The 16442-nt window shown below is 38.3% G+C and overlaps 2 protein-coding genes across 2 annotated transcripts in view; both read right to left on the reverse strand.

The window, feature by feature from the left end:
- LOC309826418 (membrane cofactor protein-like) overlaps positions 1–12936 on the reverse strand; it is a gene marked incomplete at its 5' end in the record, with an annotated part of 53437 nt that extends 40501 nt beyond the window's left edge. The window contains 3 exons of the mRNA XM_082660556.1: positions 4186–4285; positions 4619–4804; positions 12804–12936. Of these exons, the coding sequence (XP_082516682.1) occupies positions 4186–4285; positions 4619–4804; positions 12804–12936 (419 nt within the window). The remainder of the gene's footprint in view (positions 1–4185; positions 4286–4618; positions 4805–12803) is intronic.
- A 210-nt stretch (positions 12937–13146) lies between these two features.
- Positions 13147–16442, reverse strand: part of CR1 (complement C3b/C4b receptor 1 (Knops blood group)) — a gene marked incomplete at both ends in the record, with an annotated part of 102122 nt that continues 98826 nt past the window's right edge. The window contains one exon of the mRNA XM_082653398.1: positions 13147–13403. Coding sequence (XP_082509524.1) covers positions 13147–13403 — 257 coding nt within the window. The remainder of the gene's footprint in view (positions 13404–16442) is intronic.

The following is a 16442-nucleotide window of genomic DNA, read 5'->3' on the forward strand; positions in this document are numbered from 1 at the left end:
CCTGGGACCAGCTGGCCCCTGGCCCTTGGGTGATGAGAGGGGAGTGCACTGCTGGGATGCATAGGATGTCTCCTACAGAGGGTCACTTCTCTAAGGCCAAAAAAAAGTAACCAACCTACCACATACATAAAAATACAAATAGCAATTTAGAGAAAATGAAGCAACAGAGGAATATGTTTCAGATGAAGGAACAAGGTAAAACCCCAGAAGAACTAAGTGACATGGAGATAGGCAATCTACCCAAGAAAGAGTTCAGAGTAATGATAGTAAAGATGATCAAAGAACTCGGGCAGAGAATGGATGCACGGAATGAAAAATTAGAAGTTTTTAACAAAGAATTAGAAAATATAAAGAACAACCAAACAGAATTAAAGAATACAATAACTGAAATGAAAAATACACTAGAAGGTATCAATAGTAGAGTAAATGAGATGGAAGAACTGATTAGTGAGGTGGAAGACAGAGTAGTGGAAATCACTGCCACTGAAGAGAAAAAAAAATGAAAAGGAATGAGGACAGTTCAAGAGACTTCTGGGACAACATCAAGCATGCTAATATTTGCATTATCAGGGTCCCAGAAGGAGAAGAGAGAGAGAAAGGACCTGAGAAAATATTTGAAAAGATAATTGCTGAAAACTTCTCTAACCTGGGGAAGGAAACAGTCACCCAAGTCCAGAAGTGCAGAGAGTCCCATACAGGATTAACCCACAGAGGAATACACCATGACACAGTGTAATCAAAATGATGAAAATTAAAGATAAAGAGAGAATATTAAAAGCAACAAGGGAAAAGCAACAAGTAACATACAAGAGAACTCCCATAAGGCTATCAACTGATTTTTCAGCAGAAACTCTGCAGGTCAGAAAGGAGTGGCAATGATATACTTAAAGTGATGAAAGACAAAAACCTACAACTAAGAATCCTCTACCCAGCAACGCTCCCATTCAGACTTCATGGAGAAATCAACAGCTTTACAGACAAGCAAAAGCTAAAATAATTCAGTTTTACCAAACCAACTTTACAACAAATGATAAAGAACTTCTCTAGGTGGAAAAGCAAAGGCTACAAATAGAAACAAGAAAATTATAAAATGGAAAAGCTCACTGGTAAAGGCAAACTTACAAGAAAGGTAGGAAATCATCCACACACAAAGCTAGTAGGGAGGATAAAAGATGCAAATAGTAAAAATCATTTGTATCCACAATAAGCAGTTAAGGGCTACACAAAACAATTAGATGTAAAATATAAAATCAAAAACAGTAATTGTCAAAAATCTATAATAGATATACATACAAAAAGAAAAAGGAATCCAAACATAACATTAAAGATAGTCATCACAAGAGTAGAGAATGAAAGAAGGGGAAAGAAAAAGACCTACAAAAACAAAAAACAATTAACAAAATGGCAATAGGAACATACTTATCTATAATTACCTTAAATGTAAATAGACTAAATGCTCCAAGCAAAAGACAGACTGGCTGAATGGTTACAAAAACAAGACTAATATATACACTGCCTACAAGAGACTCACTTCAGATCTGGAGACACATACAGACTGATAGTGAGGAAATGGAAAAAGTATTCCATGCAAATGGAAATCAAAAGAAAGTCAGAGTTGCAATACTTATGTCAGACAAAAATGGACTTTAATAAAGACGGTTACAAGAGACAAAGACACTACATAATGAGCAAAGGATCAGTAGAAGAAGAAGATTATAACAATTGTAAATATATATGCACCCAACATAGGAGCACCTCAATATATAAGGCAAGGGCTAACAGCCATAAAGCAAAAATTGACAGTAACACAATGATAGTAGGGGACCTTAACACTCCACTTACATCAATGGACAGATCATCCAGACAGAAAATCAATAAGGAAACACAGGTAACACCCATCCTTCTGAAACTATTCCAAAAAACTGCAGAGGAAAGAATTCTTCCAAACTTGTTCTCTGAGGCCACCATCACCCTGATACCAAAACCAGACAAAGATATCACACAAAAAAGAAATTTATAGGTCAATATCACTGATGAAAATAGATGCAAAAATCCTCAGCAAAATACCAGCAAACCAATTCCAAAAATACGTTAAAAGGATCATACATCATGATCTAGTGGGATTTATCACAGGGAGGCAAGGATTTTCAATATTCACAAATCAATCAATGTGATTGATCAATGTGATACAGCATATTAACAAATTGAAGGATAAAAACCATGTGATCCTCTCAACAGATGCAGACAAACTTTTTATAAAATTCAACATCCATTTATGATAAAAACTCTTCAGAAAGTAGGCATAGAGGAAACATAGCTCAACATAATAAAGGCCATATATGACAAACCCACATCATACTCAATGGTGAAAAGCTGAAAGCATTTCCTCTAAGATCTGGAACAGTACAAGGAGGCCCACTCTCACCACTTTTATTCAGCATAGTTTTGGAAGTCCTAGCCACAGGAAGCAGAAAAGAAAAAGAAATAAAGGAATCCAAATTGGAAAAGAAGTAAAACTGTCACTGTTTGCAGATGACATGATGTTATACATAGAAAATCCTAAAGACACTACCAGAAAACTACTAGAGCTCTGGTAAAGTTGCTGAATACAAAATTAATATACAGAAATCTGTTTCACTTCTATACACTAACAACGAAAGATGAGAAACAGAAATTAAGGAAACAATCCCATTTACCACTGCATCAAAAAGAATAAAATATCTAGAAATAAACTTACCTAAGGAGGCAAAAGACCTGTACTCTGAAAACTATAAGACACTGATGAAAGAAACTGAAGATGACACAAACAGATGGAGAGATATCCCATGTTCTTGGATTGGGAGAATCAGCATTGTCAAAATGACTATACTACCCAAGGCAATCTACAGATTCAATACAATGGCATTTTTCACAGAACTAGAACAAAATATTTTTAAATTTGTATGGAAACACAAAAGACTCCTATTAGCCAAAACACTCTTGAGAAAGAAGAATGGAGCAGGAGGAATCATGCTCCCTGACTTCAGACTATACAATAAAGCAACAGTCATCAAAACAGTATGGTACTGGCAGAAAAGCCAGACATATAAATCAATGGAGCATGATAGAAAGCCCATAAATAAACCCATACACTGATGGTCAATTAATCTATGACAAAGGAGGCAAGAATAGACAATGGAGAAAAGACAGTCAACAAGTGGTGCTGAGAAAACTGGACAGCTATATGTAAAAAGAATGAAATTAGAACATTCTTTAATACCATATAGAAACGTATACAAAAATAAACTCAAAATGGATTAAAGACCTAAATATAAGACAGTATATTATAATACAGAAGAAAACATAGGCAGAACACTCTTTGACATAAATTGCAGCAATATTTTTTTTGGATACGTCTCCTAGAGTGATGGAGATAAAAACAAAAATAAAAACTGGGACCTAATTAAACTTAAAAGCTTTTGCACAGCAAAGGAAACCATAAACAAAATGAAAAGAAAACCTACAGACTGGGAGAAAATATTTGTAAATGATGCTACCAAGAAGGGATTAATTTCCAATACATACAGCTCATCCAGCTTAATATCAACAACAACAACAACAACATAATCAAAAAATGGGCAAAAGACCTAGGTAGACATTTCTTCAAAGAAGACATACAAATGGCCAACAGGCACATGAAAAGATGCTCAACATAACTAATTATTAGAGAAATGCAAATCAAAACTACAATGAGATATCATCTCACACCAGTCAGAATGGCCATCATTAAAAAGTCTACAAATGATAAATGCTGGAGAGGGTGTGGAGAAAAAGGAGCCCTCTTACACTGTTGGTGTCATTTCTGTGAGCCCTCCTTCAACTCTGAGAGCTGGCCATTTTTACTAGGGTGCACTGTGTTGTTAAGGATAAATTCACCATGATTACTACATTTTCAATGCTTCCAATAGGCTTATTACCACATATAATAAGTATATGATTTTGCTTTTCTTCAATTTAAATTCCTTTCTATTAATTACACATCATTTCATTCTCCATAAAAAGCCCAAGAGTTATTTGGCTACAAGTGCAACTTATGACCTAGAAAGAAAAATGAAATCAACTTTAAGGGAATGATTAAGCTAAGAAGCAAAGAAAAATGGAATTCATAACATTTAACTTATTTCCTCTAAGGAGTAACTTACTTACCCCTCATTACAAGAAATGTGAGCTTCTGATTCAAACTCAAAGGTTTTATTTGGGGCATATACTTCACCATGCTTTATTTCTGGATTTGGACATGATTTTCCTAAAAGAAAATTTTCAAATTCGTTTTTTCATACCAATTTCAAAACATTTAAATCAAGATCAAAATTCTACACTGCTCTTTTATACTGATGAAATATTATTTTCTTTATTTAATTATTATAAGGGCAAACTTAAAATTCACATTTACTGAGGAACCAATCACCAATAAAGGTTCCCTGGAGATTTCTCAAAGCCTGAAAAAATGCATTGCTATCTAAAACCTAGTTTTGCATGAGAAAATCATTATTGTTGCAGTGGAAAATTGACCCTAAAATGTGTAAAAATCTCTACAGAAAGCAAAAAACAACAAACAAAAATGGTTTTGTTTCCTTACTTAAACATGCTTCTTCAATAGGGCTCCATGAGCCATTAGGCTCACAAGTAGATGAGAGGAGATAAGGCCACACATAAAAGTATCCTATGCGACACTCATAGTTTATTCTGTCCCCAGAATAATAATGGCGTTTAATGACACCCTTGAGCTTCATACTCTCCATTACTGGTGGGTCAATACAGGGACCTAGGAATAAAAATAAAAACAGAAAATTAAGGATTTAATCTCTTTCACCAGCCACTTGTGGCCTAGCAGCAAGTAGGCAGTACAGAATAAATGGAAAGGTTCTTAGCAAGATTTTAAGTGATTGTCACATGCTTTTACCCAAGTGATGGTAGTAGCAGAGGATGTGTCTTGTTTACTTTAAATAACATCCTATTAGCTTTTAATTTGTTGAGGAATAAGCTAAATTTTCATTCAACAGTAAATTAAAGGAGACAAAATCTTTTTGGTATTGACTAAATATATATATATATATATATATATATATATATATATATATATATATATATATATATATACACACACATATCCTTACATACTTTTTTCTAAATTCATTTCAAAGTTCACCTCTCCTCTAAAAAGTCTTCCATAGTATATAGCACTCTGCTCAGATTACTCTTCCATAGTTTGAAACACAAGCATGTGATCACTTGTCACTTCAGGCTCAGTTTCCTCTCAGTAGGCAAAGTCCTAGAGGGCAGGGATCATATGCCTTCTTTTTCTACTACACTCTGTACACACTGGGTACTCAAGACATGCTATGATAAGAAGTGACTATTAAATAAACATTGTGGGTTTCAAAGATCAAAATACATATGGACTAAGTATTTCAAAGTATGACTTCATTTCATATTTGTGAACTAAATAATTTTATGAGTAAATAGATAACATTTAAATATCAAAATTTGCCATTTTGAATAGACTTACATTGAAAAAATTTTGTTTTCTTGATATTACTTTAAATGTAATTTAATTTTTCTTCTCTGATCAATAGAGCATGCATATCCTTAGAAGCTCCCTGAGGTAGATGTTTGGGCTATTTATCTAATATACCCCAACAGTAAAGCTACTTTCTTGCTATACTTTTATAAGTTTTTATTATTTTTATTTTTTGGCGTGGGGAGTCCCTCCCTAGGAGAATGTAATTCCTACTTCAACAATTTCTCTTCCTTTTAATTATCTGTGGGCTCAACAACCTAACAAATCTGTTAGAAAAATTATGTAAAATAATGATATGGAGACGCATCAAGTCCTAAAGTGCTAAAGGAATGCAGAGGCCACACCTATAAGGTTAAGGATCTAAGGAGAAAGAAATAGACCTATTTTGGTCCCTGACGAACCTTTTTTTTATTACTCCCCTGGATCTCTGTCTTACTGCAGATTGAGAGACTGGTCAAGAGAGAACTCTAAAGAGGTGAAATATTACCCTCCTTTCCTATCATATTCTAAACTCTAAACTCCTCTCTTGATACACCGTCCAACATTTCATTTACATCATGTGCTGAAACTGTTTCAACACTTAGCAAATGTTTTCAACATTTCTACTATGCTGATCTTGTTACATGAATGCTTCTCAATTAACTGCCCCAAACAAAACAAAAGCAAAAAAAAAAAAGGAAAACAAAACAAAACAAAAAACCCCCCAAAACAAAACAAAACCCTTTAGTATTAAAAGCATTGCTTAAAAAGAAAATTAGTTGAGTTGAATTTTATTAATAATATTAAATTTACTCAATACCCTGAGCCAGACATTCTCATTTTAACATAGGAAAAAAACAAACAAACAAAAAACACAGGCTAGAAATGCTATATAATTTCGTACTAGATGCAAATGTATTACATCATTCTAGAATTTCCTGGAACCACCAAGAAAGAAATCAAGTTAATAGCATGCCCATAATTAAATTACACAAGTGTTCTTTGTTTATGCATTCAATTTCAGTAACTATCTCGAAAGTATAAAAAGGAAGAGAAAATTCCTAAAATAACTCTCACACATAGTGTTCTGAATGGAAAAAGACATGTCAATTGGACAGTTTAATCCATTCAACTAATGAAGGATTTCTTCCTACCAATATGCATCATGAAATGAGTGCTTTTAACAATGTGCAGTTTAGAATGTTGGCTTTGTCAACCAGTTGATCACAAGCTTTATACACTGTAATAATTGAGCCCAATAATCACACATTTTTATAATCAAATTTCTTCTTTTGCTCAGAACATTGAATTTTTTTCCTATGAGGATTTTCAAAGTAAATGCCCCTAGCTCCAAAAAAATAACATCTTAACTTAGTTTTTTCTAAATAGTTTACAACATTATTATTAGGCTGTAATGCTAAACTTTAACAATGGATGCTATTACATAATAAGATAGGCTGCATTCAGAAAACTCCCCAGTGTTCCAGGTGAGTGTCAGGAAAGTGAAATAATGCTCTGCTGTGAATCAAGAAAACTGTTCACTTTCTATACACTTGCAAAAATTGTGCAAGCACTCTCTACCTGCTTGCAAAATTAAAAATAACTCCCTGACATAAGCACACGCCACACCCCTTCCCATGTGGTTCCCTTCAGAAAATCATGGTCTCTGACCCAAATTGGAACTTCCTGAAATCTGACCACCCCCTCCTTCTCTCACTGTCCACTCAACCTATTTTTAAACTTTCTTTGCTTCTTCAAAACGCAGGCTCTAACATCTAACCTATCAATTTTATTTCTCAGTTCCCACTCATTTATAAGCCACTTAAGTTATTTTCAAGTCATTAAGTAGCCTCCCTCTTGGTAAATTCACCCTAACACTCTCTCCCGCAGTAATTTTAATTACCCTGTCTACAACATCAGGAGCTATTGTTCATTCTCTCTTTGCTCTCTTGTGCCTGAAAAGCTCTTTTCCTTGGTTTCCAGGTAGCAAACCAGCCTGGTTTTCAGCCTGTCCTCTGGCTGCTCTTCCTTCTCTGTCTGATTGCATAATGTGACGTTCCTCATGAGTTATTCTACGAGCTCCCCTTATTTTCATTCTTCAAATCCCCCCGGGTCAGAATGTATACTCTCATGACATCATTACAACTGATGAGAGCTGCCTCCCAAATCCCTCTCTCCATCGTAGATCTTAGCTGGGGTGCCAAGTCTATGTGTTCAACTGCCTCCCCACAGCTCCACTTGGAATGTGTCACACTATCTCAAATAACATAATGAAGCCAGCAAACAAGATACATGTTTTCCACAACTGAAATGCCTGTTCCCTCTCTCTGTTTCCACCTTTACTTCTAATTCAAGCCACTATCATTTCTTATCTGGATTGCTACAAGAGTTTCTGAATAGGTCTCCTTACTGGTCTTGCCACCTTTCATTCAGTTCATCTTCACACTGCCACCAGAGTAATACTGATGTGATGCTAGGACCAAGGCCCTTCCAAGTCAGATATGTTTCAACGGCTCCCTGCTTCCCTCATGATAATGTCTAAGGCTCCTTGACATGGCTAACAGAGCTTTAATATCTGCTCACTCTTGCATACTCCTCTAAGCCACATTCAATTCCACTAGTAGTGCCCATTAAATTACTCAACTTACTGTAGTGCTCTAGACCTCCATGCATCATATTACTTCAGCTTTGACCAGAGACCCTGCCATTCCTCCCACCCACTCCTCCTTCAGTTTCATCTTAGATGCCACTTCTTCCTGGAGGCTCCTAACATCTCTCACCCAAAAATTTCAGTTAAGTGTCCTCATGAGCCCCAATTTACTTCTTTCATAGCACTTTTCATACTGTAATTATTCATTGCTTATTTCCATAGGAGACTGTAGCCTTCTTGAGGACCATGTCTCATTCATCACTGCATTTCTAGTTCCTAGTGCCAAAGCTGAATGAGTACTGTTATCAGTTTTATACATCCTTGGGTCAAAGTTCAAATTCTTTACTGTTCAGCCAAACTGCTCCAGAGATAGCTTCAAGTCATCACTCTTTTCACTGCTGTTTCTGTTCCTATTTTCCATTTCTTTCATTCATTTATTTACAGACATTTCACTTTATGAGAATTTTTAATTTCTTTCATGCCAAAATATTTGTTTTAATATTTTATTATAAACCCATTTTATATTACTTCTATGACTAGAAATAGTATTTTAACATTATTAAAAGTGAACTCCAAAGACTGTGGGTTATATTTTTTTCCTAAAGATTAGCAATGAACAATTCTAGAACTTGTTTCTTAAAACCGTGGTGATAGTAATCATTTTAGAAATAGCAAATTAAACCTGTGCCAATCACTATTTTAGTGTTTTTTAACTAACTTATCCTCCACAATCTTCCTATGAGTTGTGTACTATTTCCCATTCTTTAAGATGAGCAATCTGAACCATGGTAAGGTGAAGTAATTTGCCCATGAATATATTCCCTGTAGATAGCAGACCCAGGGTCAAGCCAGGAAACCCAGTTCCACTACCCACATTGCTTTCCATCACTGTCTGTCATCTAGAACCCTCGTATGGTTATGACAACAACGTTTGTCTGCAATTTAGTCCTTAAGCAATGGTCTTCTACAGAGCCTGGGGAGATTAAAGCAAGCTTAGTTTAGATTTGCATTGTGCTAGGGCAAACGAAAGGCCTCAAGGTGCCCAAAAAGAACAGGTAATAACACCACAGTCTGATTTTTATGATAGTAATTTTTCATTCCTAACTATCCTGTTCTTCCATAATAATTCACTCTGTGATCTACACCGCTGCCTTCCTCTTGCCTCCTTTGCCCTACTGCTGCCACACTGGGTAGCTAGGCAGTCCATGACTGCCCCGAGCCATGTGACATCTCTGAGCCTTTGCTCACACTGTTATCTCTGCTCTGAACACCTTTCTTCCTGCTCAGGAGAACTCCTTCAACTCTTGTCTTCCTTGACTTAATTCACTCAACATCTCCTCTAGGAAGTAGTCTCTGCTTCCCTGGGGAGGCACTGACCACTCCCCTTCTCTTGTGTAAGCAGCTTTTTGTAGGAAAGAGCTTTTTGCAGGAGGTCCCTTTTGTCTTGTCACTTTAGCAAAGCTATACTTTAATTAACTTCTGGCCCAAGCACACCTTTCACATCTTTTGATTACACAATACTTTGCCTAACCTGTTGGTTCTCTTCTTAGATCAAACAGAAAGGAAGAATAATTAACAGATGATCAGATCTTTCCCCCAGCTTTCCCTTCAGTAACCTCGAGAGCAAACTGTGTGAAACAGATAACATCTAAAGAAATATCACAAGGAGTCAACAAGTCTGCAGGCAATGGGAGATGTCAATAAATATGACTCCCTATCTCAATGATTAACTGAGATTACTTCCCCTTTTTCCCTTAAAAAACTTTCATGGCCAAGCAGAATCTTCAGAGTTAGCTCTGGGACAGGAGTCTGCCTTCTCCCCAGATGCCAGCCTTCTGATTAAACCTTTCCATTCCTACCAGTACTTGTCTCTCAAGTATTGACTTTCTGAGCAGCGAGCAGCCAGACCTGAGTTCGGTAGTACTCGGACTCTCCTCTGCATGGATCTCTCAGCTCACCATCACATGTCTTCATGTTTAACACATGATATTGTGGACTCCATTCAGCCGTGTGGCCACAACACCTCACACAGTACATGCCTCATAGTCGCTATTCAAAACGCTTTGGTTCTCAAAGTTACACTGCTGTCAAACAGAAACCAATGGTAAAGAATACAGTATAATGAATTTAATATTGAAAATAATCATCTTAAAACGTTATGCACTGGAGAAAGATTTGACCACCTAATTTCTTTTGTTCTCTATCTCCCAGTATTATTGTAACCTAGCAATTGACCAATAAGGACTATTCTTCTTGCACTGTAATATGCAGAGTAAGAAACTAAGAAACTACTGTGTAAGCACTTATTGACCGTGGCTTCTTTCAAAAGAAAAGACCTAAAATAGGCAGAAGAGACCACCCATAAAAGGAAATTGTAGGTTTTGTCCAACAAAGCAGACTCATTCTGGAGGAATGAGACTGGTCCCTTCTGTGATCTACCATTTGGCAACTACCTCTGAGATGGCAAGACTCCCAAGGCACAACACTGTTCGACTACAAAACCTTCTCCTCGTGAGCCGCTTCAGCGCATGTTTATTATATCCACATACTTTCCCTGCCCAACATAGTGAGTTCGCATTTGTACCTTACCTAAGTTTCTTACCTATCCTGATTTTACCTTTCAACCTTAAACCTAACCTTGTTTTTCCTCCTCTTCATTTCTAGCTGTTATCTTCCCTGATACATCCTATTCATTTTACTTATCTATTTTCCTCTATTTTGAATAGTTTTCATCATCTCCTTCAACTTCTAGCTTTAAGCCTATTCTAAACATTATTATTCTTTAAAAAATTCCTTTTAATTTTTTGTTAGCACTGCTGTTCCATCACCCACAACTCTCTTGCAGAGAAATAAACTTCCAAAGTGATCCGTAACAAGCAAGACTGGAGTATTGAGAATGCTGAGGAGTCTACAGTCAGGAGAAGATAGATTCTTTCTGACCCCCAGCTGTCCCTGCCTTAGCTTTTTAGGCACCACAGAAAGTCCATCCTAAGCATGGTTCTTTAGAGAACCTTCCTCCTGGAAGCAAGAGAAGTTGTTCCTGGGCTCTAAGCCTCAGCTGAATGTTACCTTTAATTTGCTGGTACTTGAGAGTTATACAATAATGTTGACACTGAGGCAAAAAAAAATGGGCATTTGAAACCACAAGTGTGACAAGAGAGCCAAGATCTCTGCATTCTAGTGAGGAGAGAACAGAAAACATAGTTTGGGAGGGTGACTACCAGTTGGGGGGAATTGAGCTGAAGTGTGTGTGTCCACCGGAAACTGCATCAGAGAAGGTCCCTCTGAGGGGATAACATCACAACTGACTTTGAAGAATAAGAAGGAGCCAATTACGCAAGAGGCAGAAGGAGAATGTTCCAAGGCCAAGGGAACAGCATGTACAGAAGGCAAAGGGCAGAGTTTGGCCTGTTTGATGAGCAGAAATGTCTTCCCTTCCACCAGTCATTTGTTAAATGCTGTCAGAGAATCATGCTCCTTTCCTCCTGGGTACTTCTTTTGGGTTATAACGTATTCATTAACATTATGTTTTGGCTACTGTCTACCACTCCCAATAAATTGTAGCAAGTATTTTATTTCCTAACATGGGCCTGACACTGGGGACCCAAGACCGGCATAGGACCTGGCATATAGAAGGCAAGTACTTATTGAATGAAGGCTGCTAAGAAAAAATGCAGCATACAAACTGTATATGTAATAGATCCTAAAAATAACTTGGACATGGAAACACACGTATATATAAAGACAGAAGGAAATATACCAAAGTATTAAAAATGGTTGTCCTTTGACTGTGTATGTTTTATACAATTAAGCATGCCTTTTTTTGGGCATATATTTAAAGTATTTATTCGATTCAATGAAACACGGAAAAGAAAAAAAAAAGTGAATGGGCCTCAGCTCTAGTTTATGAAGCTGTATGGGAAAAGCAGATGAACGTCATTTATAGTTCATTTTCAGGATACTCATTTTTCACTAGGTTTGGCTACCAATGTTTTTTAGGTTGCTTCGGTAAGCCCCATACAAAGCAGCTTCCTTGTCCCACACTGCGCACCACTGGGCTGGCGACTTCCACAAAGCATACACCAGGGTACATTCCCCCAGGCTCCCCAGCGGGGCACAAACACCCCCCACACAAGGCATCACCGGCCTAGAGAACATAAGGCAACCCCTCCCCCAGGGCACAGCACCAGCCTAGCAGCATCCCCAGACACAGGGGCACTCAAGAGCAAGCCGTCCCCACCAGCACGGGTCCCTGCTCCTGTTCCGACTTGGCTCAGTCCTGGAAACACCCTACAGACTTTTGCTAGGGACCCAGCCTGGTCCGGGGTAAACCCCGGCCGAGCCCACCACCCCTCACCGCTCAGTGCCCACCACCAAGCAAGCCTTCTCCTCGGCCACTACGTGGTCTCCACCCCGGTGGGTCCCCGCACAGCAAGACCCAGGACATTCCGGCCACGCCTTCAACCCTAACTCCGCACGACCCCGGGTGGATCCAGCTTCGCGCCTCCGCCCGGAGCCAACAAGCAAAGCTCACCCGGCCCTCGGTTCTGACCTGCCTGCTCCCCGACCCACTCCAGTTCGCCGCCAGGGCGCACACTCTCTCCAGGCTCCTACCGGAGAATATGGGCAACGGGAGCACTAAAGACAGCAAAAGAATCCCGCCGCAGCACCAAGGAAAAGGGGGACTCTCTGGGCGGCCGGGAGGTGCCTGGCAAGGCGCGCGGCGAGGCGCGCAAGACGCCGTCATTTTTGGGAAAATCAGCGGGAAACCCGAGAGCAAGCCAGGAGAAACCTTTTAGATAGAGTTCAGTTACCAGACGCAATAATCCCCGGATTCACAGTGTCCTGTGCGGTCACGCAGGTGGGCGTGGCCTAGAACGCTGCAGGAGCGAAGGAGAGGGCCTTGCGAGGCCAATGGGCGGGCTGCAAGGCTGGGCCTCGGCGCCCGGGGCGGCCCTTAAGCCTGGAGAGGCGGGGCGAGGCCCTTGCGCGGGGCTAACCCTCCCGGTGGGCTGGGAGCTTTGCGCCTCCTTCTTGGACTCGGACTGTCTCTGAGTCCTCTGTCTGCAGACCTGAAGGAGAGCCGCGGCGGCTTGCGGGAAATGGCTATCTCACCGCCTCTACGTAAACAGACTGTTACCAACCTACTCAAGAACGGTGGAAAGGAATCAAGGGCCGGTGCGGTCATCACTGTCCCTTTTCCGGAAAGCTGGACTAAAGAATCAAGCGCATCGACCCGAAAATAGAAACCTAGAGCCCAGCCAGTGGGTCACTGTGGGTCAGACACCCCTCAGGACTCCAGTTTGGACCTGGGGCACTCCAAGCTGTCCGGACACCTGTACCCTTGCTCAATCTTTAGCATTAGTCAGGCATAATTCGGGACAATAGTTGAGGTTTCCGTGGTTGAGCCTCTGCTTCTGAAGCCTCTCATGGCCTGATTTCAAAATCACGAAAGGTTTGGTCATTGCTCTCCCAACTGCTAAAGTCAATTAGCCTTCCCTGTGTTCCCAGGAAAGGACCCCTGGGAAGGTAAATTGTTAACACCGGGCCATTAGCATAATGGGTTCCAACGCTACCGGGCTTTTGTCCTTGAGCCACTAAATGTTTTATTGAAGATGAAATATACATGCATGAAAAAGGCAAGGACGGGGTGGGGGGCATTAAGTGCCAAATTTCTTGGAAGCAGTAAATGTCATTAGAGTTGGGAGGGGTAGGAATTGGTCAGCTGAAGTGGATAAGGGGGAGAACTTTTCTGTTGAAACGATCTTGCAAACAATGCTGGAAAATTATCAATGAGCAAGATTTATTTGTAGAATTGTAAGTAAACCTGTATGACTAGTAAAAGAAATATAAAAGTAACCTGACTGGTATTAAAGAGCAAACAAAAGAAGTTGACATTTTCTTATTAGTTGGCAAAGAATAAGAAGGTCAACCAACGTAAGTAAACGTATTTGGGGAACCAGTACCCTCAAATTTTAGTATTTAACGTAACTTTTCTGTATGTCAAAAGTTTTAAAATGGACATGACTTTTAAACCACCAGTTCCATTTAGAGTTTATCCCCAAAAAATCATCAGAGCTGTGAGCAAAGCTGTATAGTTTTCAAAAAAAAATTTAAATCCATGTGTCTAGCAAAAATATTAAGGATTTTATAGTAGGTAGTTTATTGTTTAAAAAAAAAATCAATGTGAGAAACTATGATAAATTCCTGAGTGGAAAAAGCAGACTCCAAATCAGTGTGTACCTTTTTTCATTCCTTTTATTAAAACAAAAGTAGTATATTGATACAGAAAGAGATTAGTTGGAAATATACCAAAATTAACCAATAGTTGATAGGATTATGGATATTTAATTTTCTTTGTGCTTTTCAGCTTTCTATACTGACACTATGTTACCTTTGGAATCAGGTAAAGAAAAATAATTATTTACATCCAACCTATATTTCAATTGCTATTTCATTCATAGAATGGTGGGGATAGAACCTGTTATCACACAGAGTTAAGGTATGAGAGGATGGTGAGGAAATGGAAATTCTCCGTATAAACATCAAATGCATCATCTGGAATTACAAAACTTTATATATATATATTTTTTAATTTTTAAAAATTTTTATTGGACTATTGGACTGTTAGTTTCTGCTGTACAGCAAAGTGAATCAGTTATACATATACATATATCCACTCTTTTTTAGATTCTTTTCCCATATAGGTCATTACAGAGTATTGGTTAGAGTTCCCTGTGCTATACAGTAGGTCCTTATTAGTTAACTATCTTATGTATAGTAGTATGTATATGTCAATCCCAACCTGTCAATTTATCCCTTTCACCCTTCTCCCCCGTAACCATGTTTGTTTTTTACATCTGTGACTCTATTTCTGTTTTGTAAATAAGTTCATTTGTATCATTTTTTAGATTCCAGATATAAGCAATATCATATGATATTTGTCTTTCTCTGACTTACTTCACTCAGTATGACAATCTCTAGGTTCATCCATGTTGCTGCAAACGGCATTATTTCATTCTTTTTTATGGCTGAGTAATATTCCATTGTACCACATCTTCTTTATCCGTTCCTCTGTCAATGGACATTTAGGCTGCTTCCAACAAAACTTTATATATTTTTAAACAATTTTATATGTGAGACGTACTAAAGCTATTCTGGGATGAACAAACCATGGAATTTCCTCTTCCTCCCAGACCAATACAATTTTTTGAATTCTTGGCAGAGCATATAAACACCAAATGTGGATGTGATATATAAAATATACACCTTAGTATTGGGGGTTATAAAATCCATAATTTTATAATTAAGGGGACAGTGAAAGGAAATGCAATGAGGGGGAATTATCATTTCTGTTAATACTTTCAGTTATGAAGGAGTGATATAACAGAAATATTCTGTGGCTAACTGTTGGCATTAACTTATGAAAACAGAAATTATTTCTTCTGCAACTATTTGTACATAATATTGTATGTCAATAAGCTGAAAAAAAAACTTTCCCGTTTATTTTTGGGCTTGAAAGTAAGGTTTTTTTCGTTTTGTTTTGTTTTATTCTCATGAGAAAATTTAAAACGTAGGGAAAGAAGTAGGCTAGTTTTTGCTAGATTAGATTCAAGGATTGAGGTTTTACTGGGACTTTGTTTCAGTGAAATTTCTGTACCTGGGGCTCATCAAATCATCCCAAATACAATTGAAGAGATTCACATAGATTTCTTTAACTTATTTTGATTTGACCCAACTGAGGCTCCATTTGAAAGGTTCTAAGTCTTGTTCTCTATTTTTCTGGACAAGTTCCACGAGGCAGGGATAGTTTTCTTGCTATATCTCCAGTGCTGAGACAGTTCTAGACCTACACTAGGTGCATAATAAATACGCATTAAATACTGAATGAAATAAATGGGCGTTGCTGTCAAGTGCATTTAACATGTTTCTGCCAATCCTCCCCCAGTGTGCATTTACCAAATGCTGGGAAGGTCCTGAGAGATTTTGATTTTAGTAATTTTAGCCACTAGGAACAAAGCAGGATTTGTCTCTGAAAGGATTTGTCTACAACTGTCTGCAGAGAAAACTTTCCTAAATCAGGCATGGCAAGCTGACCTATGAAGTGGATCTACTGTCTAACCCTTAGTCTTGAGATCATTTTAGTGACTGAGTTCAAAGGGAGAGTATGGACTGTGAACTTCCTAAGGTGCTGAGAGGAACAGAACTCAAGAGTCGAGGCTTTGAGTGAAGTAGGGGCTTAAACACTAGTGG

This window comes from Grampus griseus, assembly GCF_964374135.1.
Source record: "Grampus griseus genome assembly, chromosome: 1".
Lineage (NCBI taxonomy): Eukaryota > Metazoa > Chordata > Mammalia > Artiodactyla > Delphinidae > Grampus > Grampus griseus.